General features: G+C 32.4%; 1 protein-coding gene across 2 annotated transcripts in view; it reads right to left on the minus strand.

Annotated features, from left to right (window-relative positions):
* Positions 1–388: 388 nt before the first annotated feature.
* The window catches only part of MS3_00002132 (uncharacterized protein), a 28,643-nt gene continuing 7,181 nt past the window's right edge, over positions 389–21,850 (minus strand). The window contains exons 5-12 of one of the 2 annotated variants that reach the window (XM_051209699.1): positions 20,269–20,523; positions 19,503–19,629; positions 17,202–17,281; positions 15,944–16,044; positions 9,805–10,085; positions 5,491–5,640; positions 2,539–2,621; positions 389–1,457 (exon numbers count right to left, since the gene is read on the minus strand). In XM_051209699.1, coding sequence (XP_051075157.1) covers positions 1,427–1,457; positions 2,539–2,621; positions 5,491–5,640; positions 9,805–10,085; positions 15,944–16,044; positions 17,202–17,281; positions 19,503–19,629; positions 20,269–20,523 — 1,108 coding nt within the window. In that variant the 3' untranslated portion in view covers positions 389–1,426. The remainder of the gene's footprint in view (positions 1,458–2,538; positions 2,622–5,490; positions 5,641–9,804; positions 10,086–15,943; positions 16,045–17,201; positions 17,282–19,502; positions 19,630–20,268; positions 20,524–21,850) is intronic. The other variant, XM_051209700.1, reaches the window with a different exon arrangement.

The following is a 21,850-nucleotide window of genomic DNA, read 5'->3' on the forward strand; positions in this document are numbered from 1 at the left end:
CGCTTCTTCGGATTGTTACGGCAAGTAAAGTAACTGGTAAGTAGTGCTGAAGACGTTTGGAAGGTGGCGGCTTACATGAATAAAAATAGTACTACGGTAATATAAATTTAATGTTCACACCAAGCTCATCATAATTGAAAAATCTTTCATACCTCCACCCCATACACCCCTGACATCTGAAGTCCAACAATATTACTCATTGACAAAATGATATCATCGATCGTTGTTGTTTTAAAATGAATATAAATGCCAACAATTCGTAGCAAAATTACCTTTTCCATAACAATGAACTATAGGAAACGCACATCTTCAAGTTGTGCTCCTAGTTTGAACGTAGTCAAAACTGCAGAAAACCTATTACTGAGAATGGTGTTTGTAGTAGCATTTTCCTCTCTTGGTGCGCTAGACATTTTTGTCTACGAAATAATAGTCGCTGCTTAACTTAAATGCTCATCTTTGTAACTTGTAGCTTTTTATTTAGTATTTAGACAGTAACTGATAAATTCTACCAAAAGCTATGCCAGGTGTCCTAATTTTAGTGGTGCCAGATGATATTAACATTGTGAAGAACAGTTTTCTCGTGAGTATTGTGCCTGAGTGTATTTAAACCCACAATAATGTCAAAATCCTGTAACAGACAAATTAAATTAGATCAGCTACTTCATAATGCCTCAAATAATTTTGATGCAAAAATGAAAGTTTCTTATTGACTTCTTAATCGTTCAACGTTTGAGCTTCATTATTATTAAGGAATAAAAAACTGGCTTGAAATTCAGCACGATTGATGCTTTGAGTTCAAATTTAACACAAACTGAGCATTATAAATAATTCATTTAATAACTTAGTAATTCTATTCTCCAATAAGATATGTTCACTTAAAATAAGGTATGAACATAAGAATAGTGATCAAGTATGTACTGATGTTTGTTAATTTTAAGTAAAAATAGTTCACTGTAAAGCTGGGTGACACGAGATCGAATCCATCAGAGAGAATCAGTTCCCTCAAGATTACAAGTACACTTTGCTGACAAGTATCAAGTAACACAAAACCTAGGTGTAGGGTTTCCTGTTGACTACCACCAACCACCATCTTAGTTCACTTTCTACATTTCTATCGATTATATTTAGAAAAAACTAAATAATAGTATTATGACAGAATTTAATGAATTCTTTTAACTATTTTATATTTATAGGATTAGAAACAGATATACAGACAGGTATCGTTACCAAGGTTTGACTTGATAATTTCGAATAAATTGAGCATTGAGTAGATAGTTATAAATATATTAATCTATTTGTAATATCCCAATGAGTAGAAAAATTAGATTTTCTGATGTTTCGTGACCTAGTGTAGGCCACTTCTTCAGAGATAAGTTTACTATTGAGAAATAATTACTCATTTGCAGACATATCAGTTTGATTGAATTTAATTGATTTTATTTCCAGTTTTCTTGTAACTATAGATAAGCAAATAATTAGAATGCAAATTATTTATTTATTTTTTTTTAAATGACCGAGAAAAGATAAACAAACAAAAAAGATAATTACAGATTGATAAATAATTATTTTAATTATATCTTACTGTCGGTAATATACTGAAAAAAATCTTATATAATCTCAAAACTATGTTATACATGAACTATAGTCTAGTGTAAATATATTAATATATATGTAATATCCTAATAAGTAGAAAAATTAGATTTTCTGACGTTTCGTGACTTAGTGTAAACCACTTCTTCAGAGAATAAATAACCAAATTAAAATTAATTTAAGTTTAAACTTGAGATAATACAATTTTATTTATTTATTTATAACAATCTACTCAATGCCCAATTTATTCGAAATTATATATCTATAGTCTATATAGTCTAGTGTTGTAGACAATATGACTTGATTCATTAAATTTCATTTGAAATGTTTTTTATGTGAACCTTACCTGTAGAGCTGAATATGTTTTGTTAAGATTAAAGTAATATATTCAAGCCATGGCTAAAAATATATTATATCTGACGCAAGTTGTGATCAGTATGGATTTTAATCAGTAAAATGTAACATATCTTATTTCAAATAGGATAATATTCATTCAATAGACATCGTGAGATAAAGCTTAAATGTTTTGAGTCTAGACAATTTATAAATACCAACTTGGTTTTCAGTTATGGTCTTTTGTGGGATATTTAATCAGTCGGATTTTGAATGTGACCAACTTGGTCTCGTGTGTTACGGTCGGGAATATTTAATCACTTAGTTTAATCACGACTTTCATATACCTCTTCATTATGTAAATTTTTTTAGATGTTTCATTCTCTTATAATTGATCAAGTGGATAGATCCTCTATTATTTTTCTGACACTTTATTCGTATTCTAATTACACCCTGACTATTAAGGAGTTTCATTCAATTGTTTGATTTCTTGATAAATGACTTGCAATTACTTATCTATGAAACACTATGAAAAAAATGAATCAGATAGCTCATTAATAAACTAATTATAAAATGAAAATATGACTAATTTCATAAAATTTAGTTCTGGCTAACCTTGATAATGCATTCAAAATATCTTTAGTTCTTTTTGCTTGTTTCGAATTAGCACCGAATGTGAATTGTTCAAGATCAAGGCACTGTGTTTATGTTATTTATTGAAAGTAAGGTAGATAAGAAATGAATTTCTGTACAATGAAATAAATTTCTGAAGGACAAAAACTAATATATCATTTCATAAAACGTTTGCTTTATAAAGTATACTGTTTTTCTAATTAAGTAGTAACAGGTGAATTAACTTAGAAGTTTTTAATATCTAACATTAAGCGAAGCTTGTTCAGATTTTGTCAAAACAGGGGAAAAAATTAATTGAAACGAAGTAAGGAAAGTTAAATTATTAAAATAAAATGATAAACAAATTTAGGGCTATAAAATAATGAATAGCAAGCGAATACACCTCACACTTACTACACTATCCTTTAACTACTTTTCAACAACCAATGAACCTGAAAAAATGTTTTCCACCTTTTCTATGGATTAAATCAACAATCATAAACTTTGTGAATATTTTGGCATTCTAAATATGTGCACTTCAACTACTGTTATTATTTTATTTCATGAAAGTTCATGGTGGTTTGGTATAATTCCTTAACACTGTAGTTTTACGATTTCATCGACTAACTCAGTTATTCTCTTTGCGGTAGTATCCTCACTACCAGGATTTTAATAGAGTTTTGTTCTCTGAGCTGGATGGTTTGGTCGTGGAGCTTTCCTCGTTCTTCTGAACGACATCATCAGTACAAACTTCAGATAGAAGTGCAGTGTTCGAATTTCTCCATATGCGTTTCACAGCTTGTTCTGTACACCTCGATGTTGATTGGTTCTTATTGACCTTAAATTTGTCATTGTTTACTTCTTTGTTTTGGTTGTCTCCCATTGATTTCATTTTTGTTCCTGTATTTGTGCATAATTTTCCTGATTGGTTGATAAATTGGATTGATTTCAATGTGCTTGTTGATTGCTGATTGACCTGAGTGCCAGGCTTCTAAAAATTCCCTGGTGTTTTTGGAATTTCCTCTGTCCAAGATTTCCAGTCGAATGAGTGTCCGCAGCTGTCCATGTGTATTGATATAAGTGAGGAAGTATCATGGCGTTTGACTTCTAATTGATGTTCATGTAGGCGAAGGTGAAGGGGCATCCGCTTTGTCCGATGTAGTTTTTTTCGCGGTTGGCACAATTTATTTTGTAGATGATGTTTGATTTATTTTCCCTTGTTATTTCATCCTTTGGTTTGCATAGGGTTGATTGTAGTGATTTTGTCGGTTTGTGCGCCACACCTATCCCGAAGGTTGTCAGCAGTCTCGTTGCGCTTTCTGATATGTCTTTTACGTATGGTTGTTGATTTCTGTGCTTGACTTAGGTTCTGATGCTGCGTGCGGTTGGTATTTCTTGGTGAAGTTGGTTGGGTGGCCGTTCTTTTGAAATACCTCCTTCAGGTATTTCTCTTCATTTTTTCGTGCTGCCAGTGTGCTGCAGGGTTTCCTCGCCCTTTTGAACAAAGTGTGTACGCAGTTGATTTTGTGAGCTCTTGGGTTGTTGCTATTGTAGTTGAGAATTTGATCTGTATGGGTCGGTTTCCTATACACTTGAGTTTCCAGTTTTCCTATGTCAGTTCTAGTGATCAATATATCCAAGAATGCTAGTTGGTTGTTTGACTCCTGTTCCATTGTGAACTTGATGTCATTGAAAACGTTGTTGATCAGTTTGTTAATGTTTTCCAGTTCATTCTTTTTGACGATGACGAAAGTGTCGTCTACATAGCGAATCCAAATTTTTGGCTTGATCGCTGGTAATATAGTGGCTTCTAGTCTTTGCACCACTGCCTCTGCGATCAGTCCTGATATTGGTGTCCCTTTTGTTTGTTCGTAGATTTTGTTGTTGAATTGAAAATATGATGTTAAGCATAAGTCGATGAGTTCCAGTAGACTTTGAATTTGAAGCCTCATGTATTTAGTGAGATTTGTGTCGTTATTGAGCAGCAGGGATATAGTTTCTTTTGTTAACTGTGGTTCAATTGAGGTGAACAGTGCTGTTACGTCGAAGGATATCATGAGTTCGTCGTTGTTGATTTGAATATCCTTAATTTGGTCCAGGAATTGTGTGAGGGATTTGATGGAGTGGTTGGATGAATCTACTAAATGTTTCAGTATTCGTGGAATTTCTTTTGACAAATTGTATGTTGCTGTTCCGGGGAGTGCTACAATTGGACGTAGTGGGATGTTTGGTTTGTATATTTTCGGTCTGCCGTAGAATCGAGGGAGTACTGGTCCATTGGGTTTCATTCTTCATTAGTCTTGTTTTGTTATTTCTTCTGCTTTGACTAGCTTGTTCAAAGTCTTTGAGATTCGGTTGTCTAATTTTTTGACAGGATGTTTAACCCGATGTTTTCATTATATATGTATAGTGTTTTAAAAAGCAAGAGATTCAATATATCTTTACAATGGTATCTTTACATTGTGCACACTGCACTCGTTATGGGTACATGCAGAGTACGAACATTAGTAGGTACCTGAAACTCATGTCTTCCGTTTAACATTCAGATGTCAAGCACGAATCAACCGTTAACAACTTGCTTTAATTACGTTAAAAATGACGTTAATGTTAGTATTTTCCTACATTTCGCTTGCGTTTTGTAAGTACATCCTCGCTAGTCATTTTTTGACCATTATTCAATATAATTGGTGACCCATAATTGTATTATATCCACTAAATACTATCAGTCACGTATCAGATTATCAAGCTGATTAATTATAAAACATTTCAAATAGCTAAGTTTTTTTTTAGCCGTTCATGTTACTTCCTTTTTCTAGAAAAACATTGAAGGTTCCATAGTTTAAATTTTCTGGTCAAAGAATATGGAATAATTAATGAATTCTCTAGATAAACTATTATTTCTACCAAGAATAAAATAGTGAATATTCAGGTCAAACTAAAGTATTTTGTACATACCATTTCAGCTTGATTAAATGCTTCAGAGAAATTTTCTTGAACCATGTTTATTGACAAGATTAGTTTATATGTCTTTATTACTTGTGCATTGTACATTCCAAATGTGTCTTCTTGAATATTTAAATTTTCTTCTAATAATTTTAAGGCTTCCTAAAATTACATAACTGAAATATTAATTCGAAAATAAAATTGGATTTCTTTTTACATCAATAAAAGTAGTAGTCACATAATAATAGTAATAATAATAGTTGTTATATCCTAGTGAAGATTACATTACGAGTCACGTCTAAGACCTATTAATGGACTAATATTATTTATATATTCTCATGGTATAAATGTTCAGTAACTAGATTATGTATATCTATATTCCCCTTGTTATAGGCTTTATTGTGACCTATATATTGTTATTGTACGATTTACTGTTCTTAAGCTATGTTCAGTTTATTGACTACTGCCTCCCACGTTCACAGTCACTTTTTGGCTTTATCGTGTACAAATGTTATTTCCTATTTTATGGTGCGTTGCGGCCTGTTTGTTTGACATATGTCTGAAACAAATGATTCGATTAGATTCGGTTCACATAGTGGAAGCTGTATTAGTGTTCTGGACCCAGGTGGACGGGCTAGGCGAACATAGGACCAATAAGGACGCTAGGCTGCTCATACTGGTCGAAAGTCATTGGTTTGGCACAGTGCTAAGATTGTATAAGTTGTATTTTCAATGGTGGATAAATCACGTGATAAAAAGCCGGACATAAAGTCATAACACAAATAATAATCATATAAATACCAAGAAAAATCCGCTTGATCCAGATTGTTCATCTCGATCGTAAAGAAAATAAAAACAGTTAACTATTTTTCATGATAAATTAAATTACAAAATTATATTCTAGTTTAGTGTTTATGCTTTTTTAACAAGGTCAAGTCACAATTATCGATTAATTGTTTGTGCTTACATTCACTTCTGTTTCACATGGGATGGAGTAAGTGTTTTAAGTAATGAATACGCAATAAACATCGCCCAAAAATCCATGAAGTAATTTACACCAAAGTACTAAAAATGTATACGAGTTGTTGTATAATGACGAGCAAACATTACAGATTTAAAGTGAATAAGAAGATGAAGATTATCAGAACTATATCATCTTCTTATTACACTATTGAAACTTATCAAAGGGATTAATTGCTTTAAAGTGAATACTTATAAATTAAAAACTATACTTTGTATGTATTCGTTCTGAATATTCTCATTGAAAATAAAATTATATACATGAATGAGAACAATATTCAGTAGTAACAGCATATCTTATTAAAATATGCTTTGTTCGTGAATATGATCCAATAATGAAATTAATATTAATTCAGCTAAATTGTTAAGTTTCAAAATTAAGTTATTTCAGTCATTCATTGATTAATCTTTGTTATTTAACACAATTACTCCATAACTGATAATTAGAATTTCTATACAAAACAGCTCTTAATATGATTTTTTGTAATATGAAATGATTGAGAAGATATGTAGTTCAGAAGAATGTTCCGTTGGTATTGTGTCCTCTCAGTTAGATAGTTTGATTATGAAAATCCTATAGCCACTCTGAACAACATAAGTAATTTATTGTCCACTTGACTCAACGATAGTAGGACGATAATGATGTTAAAGAAATGTAAATACCTTACTTGTCGTACCATATATTCTGATGACTCAACAATTTTAAACCAAGGCTACGTCAAAAGTTGAAAAAACAAATATATTACATACACATATTTCATGCGTTTGTTTACAGATAGATGACTAGATGAACTACTCAACAAATAACAAGTGACTCACTATGAAAAAGGGACAAGTACATAAACACATCTCTACTATCATACACATATTCTCAAGGTCACAAATATAAAGAACAAAATGACTAAAAAAGAACAGATTAATCCATCTGTACAAAGGTTGGAATAAATCACGTAGGCGTGTAAAAATACAGATTGTTAAAGTAGACTCTGATACTACAATGTTGTACAAACAAACCGTTACAGATTCACATAACACAACGCCAACAAAAGTACATGATATCAAAAAAAGTTAACCCCTTATTATTATGATGTGTATGTATGGTTTTCAGTTTCCTTCAGAAAAACCCTGAAAGAATTTCATAATCTTTCGATTCTGTATCAGTTAGTTTAGATACAGTTTAGAACGCCTCAAATTGTTCTAAAACCTTTTTTAATAAGAATGAATTCAACATTTGAAATGCATCAGAACCAATACAGCTTCATGTCGATAGTATTATTCTCCATTTGTCTGGACAATCTATCATAACTTTATTGTGACAAAATAGTTTGTGAAGATTTGTTCAACAAATTTTAATGAATTGCAATATCAATGTACTTTATCGGTTCAGTGTTATTTAAACGTCATTAACAAATATTATATTCTTTTATTTACACATTTTTAATTATATACGAAGCCACTTGGATATTTTGTTGATAACTACTCCATCTGGAAATTTTTAATTTCTACTAACTCTTCATTAAACTAGTTGGACACTGAATTAGCGATCGAATAACTCAATGGAACATCTGAAGTATTGTTGAATATAAGCTAAGATTAAAAGTAGAGATCAACATGAGGAATCATACTGTGAACTATTACACAGATAATATACACAGTAATTTTGATTACTTGAGCACCTTCAAAACATGTCTTGGCGAGTTAACGTACTAGTGATGTTCATAAGACCCGGAAAAATGAGATTATCTCCATAAAGTTACTTACGTCATCACAACATTTGACATTCCTACTACGATTTTGGAGTTATATGACTTCATTCATTAATAAGATGCTCTACAGTAACTATAAAAAGTACTACCTGTTGTCTAATCCAAATAATAAAACGTCTCGGCGAAAACACCATCTACAAATGTGATTTCGTTTATTTAGTAAACGCTTTGTAATAATGTAAAAGAATCTTGGCTTAGATATATGTTTTTGGTTTTGTTATGTTCTCTGAGCTGGTTTTCAATGTTGTTTTACAACAGGTTATCAGGACTCACTTCAAATGGAAGTGTTGTGTTTAATTAGTCCATAAGTGTTGAATCAACCGGTTGCTATGACAATTCTAGATCAATAAAATTCAAAGAATTGAAGAGAATTTATGTGATCATGGTACTTACGTCAGCCTGTGATGAAAAAGCAGATTGATATAAACTCTGTTAACCAACCTACTCTGTATGGATCAACTAATTACGTGCAAAGAAGTAAAAAACGAAGCTCAATAAGGACATAGACATAAATAATTCTGGCAAAATTTCTGAATTCAACCATCCACTGACAACGTCATTAAAACCAGATAGCTCAACAATTATGGTTCACTTTTACATGAAGTAAGCCGTTGAGAATGTTGTTTAAGATCATGATAGAAGCTTCGCGATTGAACCATTTAGTTCAGAAAGACAAAGTTACCATAACAAGGTGTATTTCTCTTTTGAATCAATTTAACCAAAAAAGTTAGTGTTATAAACTGGATAATATTTCGGATTGTATTTATTGTCCAAAACTATTCTAAGTGATCAAAGCCAACAGAATACAGTTAGTAATGAACAATTTTTAAATAGTAATTCATACAATACTATCTTAGTGATTCACTCATTAAATGAGATTATAGAATCCGATTATCAGTTAAAACACAGTTTTCCTCCAATTACTAAATATTCTCAATAGATTTTATATGAAAAAGATAACATGTGACTTTTGATTTTACTTTGTCTTACAAGTAATCGATCTTTGTAGTAAACAAATCCGTTTCAAAATAAAATGATTGAATATTACATGCAAACTACTAACTAGAATTTCACTTTCTCCATCGCTTATTAGTTGATAAGTTATATTGTGAAAAACAATTGGGGAAGACTTATCTTTAAAGTCAATGAATTGCTGTTTCCTTTAAAAGGAATATTCATCAGTATTCATGAATTGGCGAAATAAAAATGAACAATTAATGTAACAATTAATAATCTCTTTGATTGAGATCATGAATCGATTGATGTTAGATCACCATTGAAAACCTGAAAGCACTGGACGGTTTTCAATGTGGTCTAACATCAATCGGTTCATGATCTCAATCAAAAATTTAATAATATCCACAACACTATACTGATAATTAATAATTTGTAGTGAAATTTCTTTTAACCACATTAAATTCATCTTGAATATGATCAAATATTTCAAATACATCAACTTTAAAATGTAAATTCAACGTGATATGCATATTCCAACATTGAAAATGATACTATATTATGATATGAAATTGGATTGACTTACTTGGAAACGACTTGATTTTATATAAATTTTTATTAATAGTGAACGTAATGAACAAATTAAATTTACAAAATATTCATCAGAGTATTCATAAATCGAGTTCAAACATTGATCTGTTAGACATTTGATATGATGATTATCGTTATCTAGTGAACTAGTTTTTATTCTCATTAGATCGACAGATTCATTTGAATTATTATCAACATGATATTCAATGGAGTTTTGATTGTTTTTTTCATTATAAGTATTTAACATTTGTAACATTTCACCAAGGAGATGTTCAGCTGTTAATTATAAGAAATACAAATATATATGATATGAATATAGAAAATCATACTGTAAATCAGAATGTTATCCTCAGAAACTATCTAATATGTGTATCTATTCAACTTTAGAAAATATTTCTGGCCGATATATACTGCATAAAAATGCCTGTAAAAGTAGTGTTTTAATCAAAAGATTTATTGTTAACTTTGCCAAGTAAAGAAAATTATTAGGGTATAGGAATATATAACTCCGACTGGAGTCCCTCCGGGGGCTACTGTTGGTCCCAAGCCCGGATAAAGGAGGAGGGTTGGGTATAAGATTAGCGACCTCATCCCGTAGAAAACTAACTCGCTAAAAAATGCTAACCAGAAAAAAATATTCAAACCTTTTAAACTCTGCCCTGGGAGTCAGAAGGTCTTCATTTAGAAGAACTATGACGCCTCTTGACGAAATCCGAGTTCCTTCGGAAGTCACGAAGCCGATGCTCCTTCTGACAACCAGAGCAACCAGTTATTTACGTACAAGGAATACTCGTACAATGTGGGACACCGGAAGAGCCTTCCAGATTGCTGCAGAAATGAGAAGATACAACCTAGAGGTACTTGGGATCAGTGAAACACATTGGACACAAGTTGGACAACAACGACTAACTACAGGAGAGCTCCTGTTATACTCCGGCCATGAAGAAGAAAATGCACCACATACACAAGGAGTTGCATTGATGCTGTCCAAACAAGCACAAAATGCACTTATAGGATGGGAATCTGATAGACCAAGGATCATCAAAGCCTCGTTCAAAACAAAGAAAGAAGGCACTTCAATGAGCGTAATCCAATGCTATGCGCCTACCAACGACTACAATGAAGACGCTAAAGATCAATTCTACAATAGGCTGCAGTCAATCGTCGAGAAGTGCTCAACAAAGGACCTGACCATTCTGATGGGAGGTTTAAATGCCAAGGTTGGGATAGACAACACCGGATATGAAGACATCATGGGACGACACGGACTGGAAGAAAGGAACGAAAATGATGAGAGATTTGCAAATCTATGTGCCTTCAATAAACTGGTCATAGGCGGAACTATGTTTCCACATAAACGCATTAACAAAACCACATGGACTTCACCGGATCACACTACACACAACCAAATTGACCACATCTGCATCAACAAAACGTTCAGGAGGACGTGAGAACCAAGAGGGGAGTTGTTATAGCCTCAGATCATCACTTGCTGGTGTCGAAGATGAAATTGAAACTCAAGAAGTACTGAACAACGGGACGGATAATACCACAAAAGTTCAATACGGCCTTTCTTCGGGATACTGACAAACTCAACAAATTCAAGATAGTCCTCAGCAATAGGTTCCAAGCCTTTCATGATCTACTCAATGGGAAAGGAACTACTGTGGAGAGCAACAGGAAGGGGATCGAAGAGGCAATCACTTCAACATGCCATGAGGTTCTGGGCCACAAGAAGCACCATCACAAGGGATGGATCACTGTTGATACGCTGGATAAGATTCAAGAAAGGAGGAACAAGAAGGCGGCAATCAATACCAGCCGAACAAGAGCAGAAAAAGCCAAGGCACAAGCTGAATACACAGAAGTAAACAAGCAAGTGAAGAGGAGCATCAGAACTGGAAAACGTAGATATTTGAAGTATTCCCATATTGTAAATTTAGAAAACATATATAAGCGAATAATATTGATTTCGATTAGATCCTCATCAGGCTTTACTGTAATATACAGTAATATTTGTATGCATATACTAAATCATTAAACCAATCAAGGTTGTTTACAAGTCAATGATAACAATGAAAACGATTACATAATAAGTGAAACTAGAGCAGTAAAGGGAACGTTTAATGCTGCCAACCTCTGCCTATCGTATTCGACCCGATCGATGGTGATTCCGCAATTGAAGGATAAGTTACCTGGTTATGCCACTTCTATGTGTATCTACGAATTCAGCTGCTCCTGTGGAGAAAGCTATATTGGGCGCACTACCAGGCAACTGAACCAACGAGTTAGTGAACACCTCCCTTCGTGGTTAAGAAAAGGTTACGTCAAAACAATACGCACCTCGGTTCTATCACACTTGATCGATAGCGGTCATATAGTGGACAGAAACAAGTCGTTCAAAGTTATTTATCGTATTCCCACTAGTTTCCCTTATGGTGTTCGATCTCGTCTCTTACACATAGCAGAAGCTATAGGAATCCGAGCCAACAAGCCAAGTCTTTGTGTTCAGAAGAAATTTGTAACGCCCTTATCTCTCCCCTAGCCTTAAGTAATAAATGAATTTATTTATTCTTTTTCAAACTTTCTCTTCGTTTATTATTTTTCTTCACCCCCTCCTACCACTTTATTCTCTCTCAACTATACGTTTCATGGTCCAATTATCTGAACATTTCTTATTACGTCATCCCATAATTTTATAAATGTTATCTCAGTTTCTATATTTTTCTAATCATTGACCTATTTCCGATTATGTAACATTGATTTGAGCCTTTATTATTCTTATCAAAACTAATGCACCTGTTGTCACACCATCAATTTGTACTTTTCACGTTTCACTTATTATGTAATCGTTTTCATTGTTATCATTGACTTGTAAACTACCTTGATTGGTTTAATAATTTCGTATATGCCTACAAATATTACTGTATATTAAAGTAAAGCCTAATGAGGATCTAATCGAAAACAATATCATTCGCTTATATGTGTTGTCCTAAACGTAAATATGTGGAAGATCTAGCAACGACGGCGGAAAAGGCTGCAAGAGAAGGAAATATGAGACAATCGTATGACACGACAAAAAACTCTCAGGAAATCACCGTAAACCGGAGCGACCAGTGAAAAGCAAGGAAGGCAAGGTAATCACCAACACTGAAGAGCAACGAAACAGGTGGGTAGAACACTTCATAGAACTCTTGAATCGACCAGCTCCACTGAACCCACCCAACATCGAAGCAGCACCCACGGACCTCCTATTCATTGTTGGTCCACTAACAATTGAAGAAATCAGCATGGCCATCAGACAAATCAAGAGTGGCAAAGCAACAGGACCGGAAAACATTCCAGCAGAGGCACTGAAAACAGACGTAGCGGCAACTGCAAGGATACTCCACATTCTCTTCAATAAGATTTGGGATGAGGAACAAGAACCAAAAGACTGGAAAGAAGGACTTCTGATCAAAATACCAAAGAAAGGCGATCTCAGCAACTGTGATAACTACAGGGGCATCACACTTCTCTCAATACCGGGAAAAGTCTTCAACAGGGTATTGTTAAACAGAATGAGGGACTGCGTAGACGCCCAACTTCTTGACCAACAGGCAGGATTCCGTAAGGATAGATCGTGTACAGACCAAATCGCAACTCTACGGATCATTGTGGAACAATCAATTGAATGGAATTCATCGCCCTACATCAACTTCATTGACTACGAAAAGGCATTTGACAGCGTGGACAGAACAACGCTATGGAAGCTTCTTCGACACTACGGCGTGCCTCAGAAGATAGTCAATATCATACAGAGTTCATATGATGGATTAAACTGAAAAATCGTACATGGAGGACAGTTGACAATGTCTTTCGAAGTGAAGACCGGTGTCAGGCAAGTTTGTTTACTCTCACCCTTTCTCTTTCTCCTGGTGATCGACTGGATCATGAAGACGTCAACGTCTGAAGGGAAACACAGGATACAGTGGACATCTAGGGTGCAGTTGGACGATCTAGACTTCGCAGACGATCTGGCCCTTCTATCGCACACGCAACAACAAATGCAGGAAAAGACGACCAGTGTAGCATCAGCCTCAGCAGCAGTAGGTCTCAATATACACAAAGGGAAAAGCAAGATTCTCCAATACAACACAGCATGCACCAATCCAATCACAGTCGACGGAGAAGATTTGGAAGCTGTACAAACCTTTACATATTTGGGCAGTATCATTGATGAACACTGTGGGTCTGATGCAGATGTGAAGGCGCGGATCGGTAAAGCAAGAGCAACATATTTACAATTGAAGAACATCTGGAACTCGAAACAACTCTCAACCAACACCAAGGTCAGGATTTTCAATACAAATGTCAAGACAGTTCTACTATATGGGGCAGAAACCTGGAGAACTACCACTACCATCATCCAGAAGATACAAGTGTTTATTAACAGCTTTCTACACAAAATACTTCAGATTCGTTGGCCGGACACAATTAGCAACAACGTACTGTGGGAGAGAACAAACCAGATCTCAGTGGAGGAAGAAATCAGGAAGAAGCGATGGAAGTGGATAGGACACACATTGAGGAAAGCACCCAACTGAGTCACAAGGCAAGCCCACACATGTAATCCTCAAGGCCAAAGGAAAAGAGGAAGACCAAAGAACACATTACACCGGGAAATGGAGATAGATATGAGAAAAATGAACAAGAATTGGATGGAATTAGAAAAGAAGGCCCAGGACAGACTGGTTTGAAGAATGCTGGTCGTCGGCCTATGCTCCATTAGGAGTAACAGGCGTAAGCAAAGAAAGTAACAGGAATAGATAATCTATTCATTAGATGAAAATGACATGTTCTGCCTACAAGTCACCAGAATATATTTTATTACTGAGATTTTCCAGTTGATGAATTTTTGTGAACAAACCTATAATAAATAATATTTAGATCTGTTATTATCATAATTTATTTCGTCCTAATGACTACTATTAAAGGTTAATGGAAAATCTTCAGTACACTGAATCAAAATTTATCTTGTTCACTTACACGTTGATGACACGAATAAATAAGCTTATCTGTTTTATTTAAAATGTTTGACAGATTCTTTTTAGCATCACTTAACGGAAAGATAAAAATAATACGTTTTAGTAATATGATAAAGGTATAAATGATGAATGACTGAGTACTGTCAGTAAGCCAAAACTTAGTGTTTAGTATTTAAATGATGAACGCAATGTAAAGGAAATCTGATTGTATCAAATTACCTTCTAATTACTACATATCTAACGAAATAAGAGGGGGATTAAATCTTTTTAACATCAAACAGAAATTACATATAAAACATTTCTGTTACTCATTTGGATCTCTTTAAAACAACTACTTAATCCAAATATAGTGGACTGTAATCTTTACTCTTAAACGATGTTATAATAATTGAATAGTTTGAAATCTATACAAGTTGATTAACAAAGAACACCTAACTATAAATAAAACACATTATTTCTTTGATAATAAAACATATTAATTCACATTTTATTGATACTACCAATATTTCAATGTCAAACTTGTACCAAGACAAAATTTAGTATCCTCTAATTAAATGTATGACATTTCATGTTCTAAATCAGAATTTATAAAAAATTTCGTCTCAATTTAAACAAATAGTTTCACAATAATTGAGCGTCGATTCAATGTAAGACATAATGAAGGAAAATCATATTTGTAAAAATCTCAGTAATTAAACTTTAAGTAAATCCAACGTTTGACTCGGTAATCTGATTCATGCTTTTACATGAAAATATAATCAATCATCAAAACTATCGATAATCGAAAAAGCTCGGATCAGATTGCCAAGAGAAACGTTGAATTTAGTTAAAGTTTTGTTCGCTAGTACTTTTATAAATATTGTTTTCTTCTTTAATATCTCAATCAGAATGAATGAGGAATATTTTATCAGTATGGCTTGTTTCATACTAATCACAATAACTATATATATATATACTACAATACAAACATTTAATGTTTCCTGAAAAAAAACAAATTATAAAATAGAATATTTATTGGCATATATTTTCTATTACAAACATACGTTAGTTATATATAAATAAAATAAATAGATTATGTTATATTATTCAGCACTGCATGTTACTCACTATCATCCAAATTTAAACTGAGTTTCATGTAAACTGTACACAGTAGATAAACTGAACGAATAAGGTCAACCATGGAACTGAAACTTTCTTCTTTGTAGTAACTATATGTATTTTTCAGAATAATAAAACCATATTATCATGATCATAAAAAATTATTGACTAAGTTATAAAGAACACATTGGAAATGATTGAGTAATAAATAAGTCTGAATAAGAATTTAACATTACGTTCCTATTCTTGTAATTTTCACATTGTCTTAAAATATGTTTTAATGAGCTGTGTAAAGTGTTTTGCTAAGTGTAGTTATTGTTAAAGGTTTAAAAAGAAATCCAACGCCAAAAATCCACATCAAAGTAAACATTCTCAAAGAAATGAACAGAATAAATAAGTGAAAGAAAATAATCTCAATAACGATAGAAAATTTAACATTGATAAAGCTTTAAAATAGGAAATACAAAATCAAGGGGATGAACAGTCAAAAGTAATACTTTATTCAAAACAGTGTTCATCAGTTTAATTTTGAATAACGTTAGGGTATGTTATATAATTTTTTTAAACTAGAAACATGCATAACCCATTTCCCCAAATACTTAGAATAATGAATGTGTCGGAAATGACAAACTGTTTTACAAACTTTGCCTAGAACTCTGTACTCAACGTTATTCGTTGTCAGTCAGGTGCTTCCTGAATATATATTCCAGATTTTATATCTAGCCGTGTTCGATAGTGTAGTTTCCTAAAAATTACTTTATAAAATTCCATACAGTTATAGTTATTAAGTATTTGTTAGTCAAACACTATCGAGCAGAATTTTCTACAACTGTACAATAATGACTGAATGACATATTTGGAATAATGTAGATCTAAGCATAGTACATGCTTAGACCGTCCAAATTAACAAGTATTGGTAGTATCAGTGTTGTGTGACTCAGTTGTTTTCCAAAAAGATAGTGAACGATATCAGACGAGTTACGACAGTTTCCATTCATATTTCAAAATCGCAAAGCAACTCAGAATGATCTTCCAGTCTATAAGTTTATCTTTCAACATTCAATTTGATATCCTGCTAGTATGTCGAATATGTAAAATATTCGGAAATATGAAACAAGCCTTTTTATATCTATGTTGACATGAAAAAAAATATAGAGATTGAGGTAAAATAAATATTTACAAAGTTGACCCAACTTACCAGGAATATTTTCAAGAAAAAAATATAGCTAGCTAACCCACCTAATAAATGAAAATTAAAAAAACTCACATTTTGTTAGAAATTTCATAGGCTTTTTTAAAATAGTCTATAGATTTTCTCATATCATCCTCACTACTTTGATATTCAATCTGGAAAAAAACAAGAAAACTATAGGACAAAATTCATTGAATATAAATAGATCAATTTCAAAATGATTAAATTCTACATAAATTAATCAAGATTTGAATTATCATGTATACTTATTTTTTTTAATCTATTTTCTATATAAGTATAGATGGATAGTGGCTAGCAGTGGGATTCAGGACACGCGTTTCGTTCCATTTGGAACTCGTTAGCTGGATGCAGGGAAGCAGGTACATTTAGCTGATGAGTCTCAAATAGGAAGAAACGCGCGTCCAGGATTCCACTGCTAGCTGCTATCCGTCTTTGCTTAGAATACTTGTGAATCAATGCAATATCGAGGCAATACGCACATATGCCAATAAGAGACTGATCAATTACAGTCCTTAACGTTCAAACAATCAGTACCAAAATGAATTATTTTCTATACAGTTTACAGAAATGTAGAGAATAGTATATTTGAATTTCGGTTCATAGTGAAATCAGGGAAGAAGTGTGCATCTTCAGTTTAATTTCAAATCCTAGTTTGGAATATACTGGAACTTATGACTAAGATCAGTTTCGAAGCAATCTTCTCATGATGCCCATTCACCAAGTTAGATTGATCATTTGTGATGCTTAATAGAAACGGTAGGAAAATTGAAACCTGTTAATATAAGTAAAGGGATTTTTAGACAATATAGAATAACAAATCAATTGTTTATACTTCAATTAAATTGCTTTTTCTGGTTGGTGTATATATAGAGAGTTATTCTTTTACTGGATCTAAAGCAAGACAATATACGAACGGGCTAAAAAATATTTTCAAGTCTATGCATTTCCTGACAAGGACGTTGTTTTACATGTTCACTGTCAAAATGATATCATTTATTGACTTAAAAAAGGATTATTAGGGATTTAAGTTTGGTTTTTTTCTTACTAACTCTAGTTCGTACCATTATCTCTTCAGTAAATTTGTGATAAGTCCCAGTTATTAGAATGAATAGAAATGCGTAATCAAGATAACAAACGATATTTATATGAAGCCACACAAATTATATGTACGATTTTAGATGTTTTAATTAAATCCACTCCATTTAAATATAATTTTAGCCCGACATTTCATACACAGAAGGAATACTTACATTTTAAGAGTTATCTATTACCAACAAGCTTAATTTTGTAGTTTTCTGTACCATAAATATATAGAACTTCAGTGAATTTTATGGTCGATTTGTGTATTTTGAAAGACATGTACTGTATGTTAGAACCAATGACCATGATTAAATTTATGATTTTACAAGAACCAACTTCTTGGATTTCCAACTAATGACTTTACTTAGGTTCCTTCGCAAAATTTCAAGTGATAAATGTCAGCCAACTGTATTTCCAATCGACAATGTTTATGCGTCATAAAAGGTCAGCAATTTATGCTCAAACACTCCGTAGTAAAATCTTGAATTGAGTTCAGCTGTCTCGAACCAAATGACCATACTAATTTGTGGAATAATACAGTAGATATTAAAAATCTGTATTTAAAACTCGTATGATTTGGTAGCAACAAGTTAAAACTTTCAATATTTTACAGATGATAATACTACTTTCTTGTGATTGACTGCGTAAGACATTGAAACTTAGATTTATCCTGAAAGGTGGTGGATCAACAAATTGTAGATACTAAACAAGTATTGGTAGCTGAAGAAGCTTTTGAGTGTTTATCTCGTTACAGTGAAGCAATTAAGATAATCAACGACTTATACGGCAGATGCTAACAAAGAAGAACCAACAATCCACTTTCAATCAATACACTGAAATGTATAATGAAGGTCCTTGTAGCATAATTTAAATACATTTTCTGTGTTTTTAATTTTCCATCCTCGAAACTTTAATTTTCAGTAGATAAAGTGAGTTAGCATTATATTTCAATGCTACACAAGTGTTCATTTGCTTATGTACTGTTGAACTACTTCTTTGTAAAGAATATGAAAGCCAATTCACGAACCACTCATTTTTTACGATGACAAAGAAGAGATTTTACTTAAGGCCAAGATTATGTTGTCACGTTTCCTAAACTGAAAGGTCTAAGTACAAATCCCTATCAACTTCCTAATGTGAGATACCGTAATTAACTTGAATAAAATTCTAGTATGAGAGCAAAAACTATACAACTGAACTATCAACATAACTTCTCTAAATAAACTGACTTTTTATCAAAACGAGTGAGTTGTTAATATCAAAACTAAGACTTACATGAGCAAGTGCGTGATAAACTGATATCACTTCTTTACTCTCTGGACCATATGTCTTCTCTATGAATTTCAATGCTTGCATATATTGATCAAAAGATACAACATATTTCTCACATTCAAATGCAATTCTAAATAAAGTACACATAATATTCATGAACATTAAAAAACGGTTCACAGTGAAAAGCGCTTGAATCAAATCCATTTATCGCAACTATCATCTTTTTTTCCTTATGCATTTGAACACATTTAGGAGGAAATAAATTTTTAGCCTATTTATTTCAAGCAAATATTGTAAATTATGTAAATTTTTAAAATTCGATCTTCTGGAAGAAAATAACTAACTTAAGTCATGCGGCATCTTATTTCTGTCATATGTATTTAAACGAGAAATTCGCAGATAACTGGCAAAAACAGAATTGCTAACACTATCTAAATATAGTGATTGTGTTAAATATCAATATAGGATGGTAGAGATTATTGACTTTCATTGAAATCATGAACAGATCAATGTTTAGTTACCACTGAAAACCTGAAAGCACTGAAAGGCCGTTTCCTCCTAATACAGGACTCCACAGTAGTGTGCATCTACGATCCCTTACGAAGGAATCGAACCCAAGACCTTCCAAATTCCATATATAATTCGACAGTTCTAAAACAAGTATTAATTGTTTAAGTTTCCTCATCGGTCAAGTGACTACAATATTATAATAATGCATCTAATATATACATAATTCATAGAAATAGTTTAAGTATAGTAAAATACCTACTTTCCATACAAACAATAAATGCAAACTTTTAAATTTTGCAAATTTGGATAAAATTTTTTATCTAATCTTATTAAAGTACAATGATTCCATTGTTGATAATAATTTTCTAAATATCTATCAAATTGTTTGGAATTATCTTCATAATTATCAATATTTTCTAAACTATTTTTAGATTTTTCAATTGAATCAATCAGCTGTTCAACTTTATTTAATGCCTTTTCAGCTTGTCTGATTGAACTGAACGCATCTTTTGTCCTGATAAAATAAATGAAGGTATATTAGGGTAAATAAATGAGAAGACTAAAGTTATAACAATGATGTGGTAAATTTATGGGTTATATTTCGAACAATCTGATGACATGATGCTTATTAAGACATTATATATTTGAAAAATAAAAGGCAAACTAGACAAACTGGAAAGTGAAAGGAAACAAAGATAGTAATATAACACGTTTTGTGAAAACTAAGTTGAATAATGAATCAGTATTACTAGCGTAGATTATGGGTTAGAATTGATTGTTTTTAAACACACAAAGGAAGATTTACTCTTCCTATATCCGAACCTTCAATAAACGTTAGTATACGCGGTTGAACATTTTTATATGATAATATAAAGGCTGACTTAGTATCAACCTTATAACCTTAAGATGTATAAATAGACTGTTCAATTTAACATTATTGTATACTTAAGAAATGTTCATAATTAATTCTTAGATGAGTAAAGAAATTTCACTAGAATATATGATCAGTGTAGAGTTGTGAAGTTTGTTGGCTTTCATTGAAATCATGAACCGATCAATGTTAGACCACTAAAAAAAACTTGGAAATAGTAGACGTTAACACCGTTGGATGCTGGCTCAGTGGTATAAAGGTCATATACGTTCGCGTGCGAGACCGGAGGTCTTGGATCTGAGTGCCGCGTACACAGTCATAGGCGTGCACTATTGAGGAATCTTATATTATGACATAACAGCCATTCGGTACTTACAGTTTGTCAGTGGTGGTCTAACATTGGTCGGTCCATGGTTTCAATGAAATATATGAAGCTAATCTAACTATCTAATAAAGTAATTATTTAGCAGAGATACAATAAAGGATACGATGACTAATTAGCAGTAACCAGTGATTTATCTTTGATTTTGATGAGCTTCTGTTTATTCAGGTTGTAAAGTGAACAATACGTTAACTGACTCAAAATTACACACCAATCTAAATAGTTCACTGGTAAGGTTTTTAAATACCATACTTGGAGTTCCAATATGTGGATGAATATAAGTTCAGTTAAGTATAAAACTAAGATTTATTGGTTTCTGATTAGTACCTCCGGATATCTAACATAGAAATGTCAAGCAATATGAATATGCTAATTTAATTAAGTCTATTCAGGAAGAATTCCAAATAAAATGATTGATAAGATATTGATTGTATGATTTTCACTTTATCAGTACAGGGATTGAAATATAAACATATTACTTGACTACATAATTTTCTCTCAAATATAGTACATTTAATAGATTTATTTACTTGAACTTTTAGAATTGATTTTACGTAAAACAAAGTTCTTATAACTACAGGATTCCAT

The sequence above is a fragment of the Schistosoma haematobium genome, chromosome 1 (genome assembly GCF_000699445.3).
Source record: "Schistosoma haematobium chromosome 1, whole genome shotgun sequence".
Taxonomy (NCBI): Eukaryota; Metazoa; Platyhelminthes; class Trematoda; order Strigeidida; family Schistosomatidae; genus Schistosoma; species Schistosoma haematobium.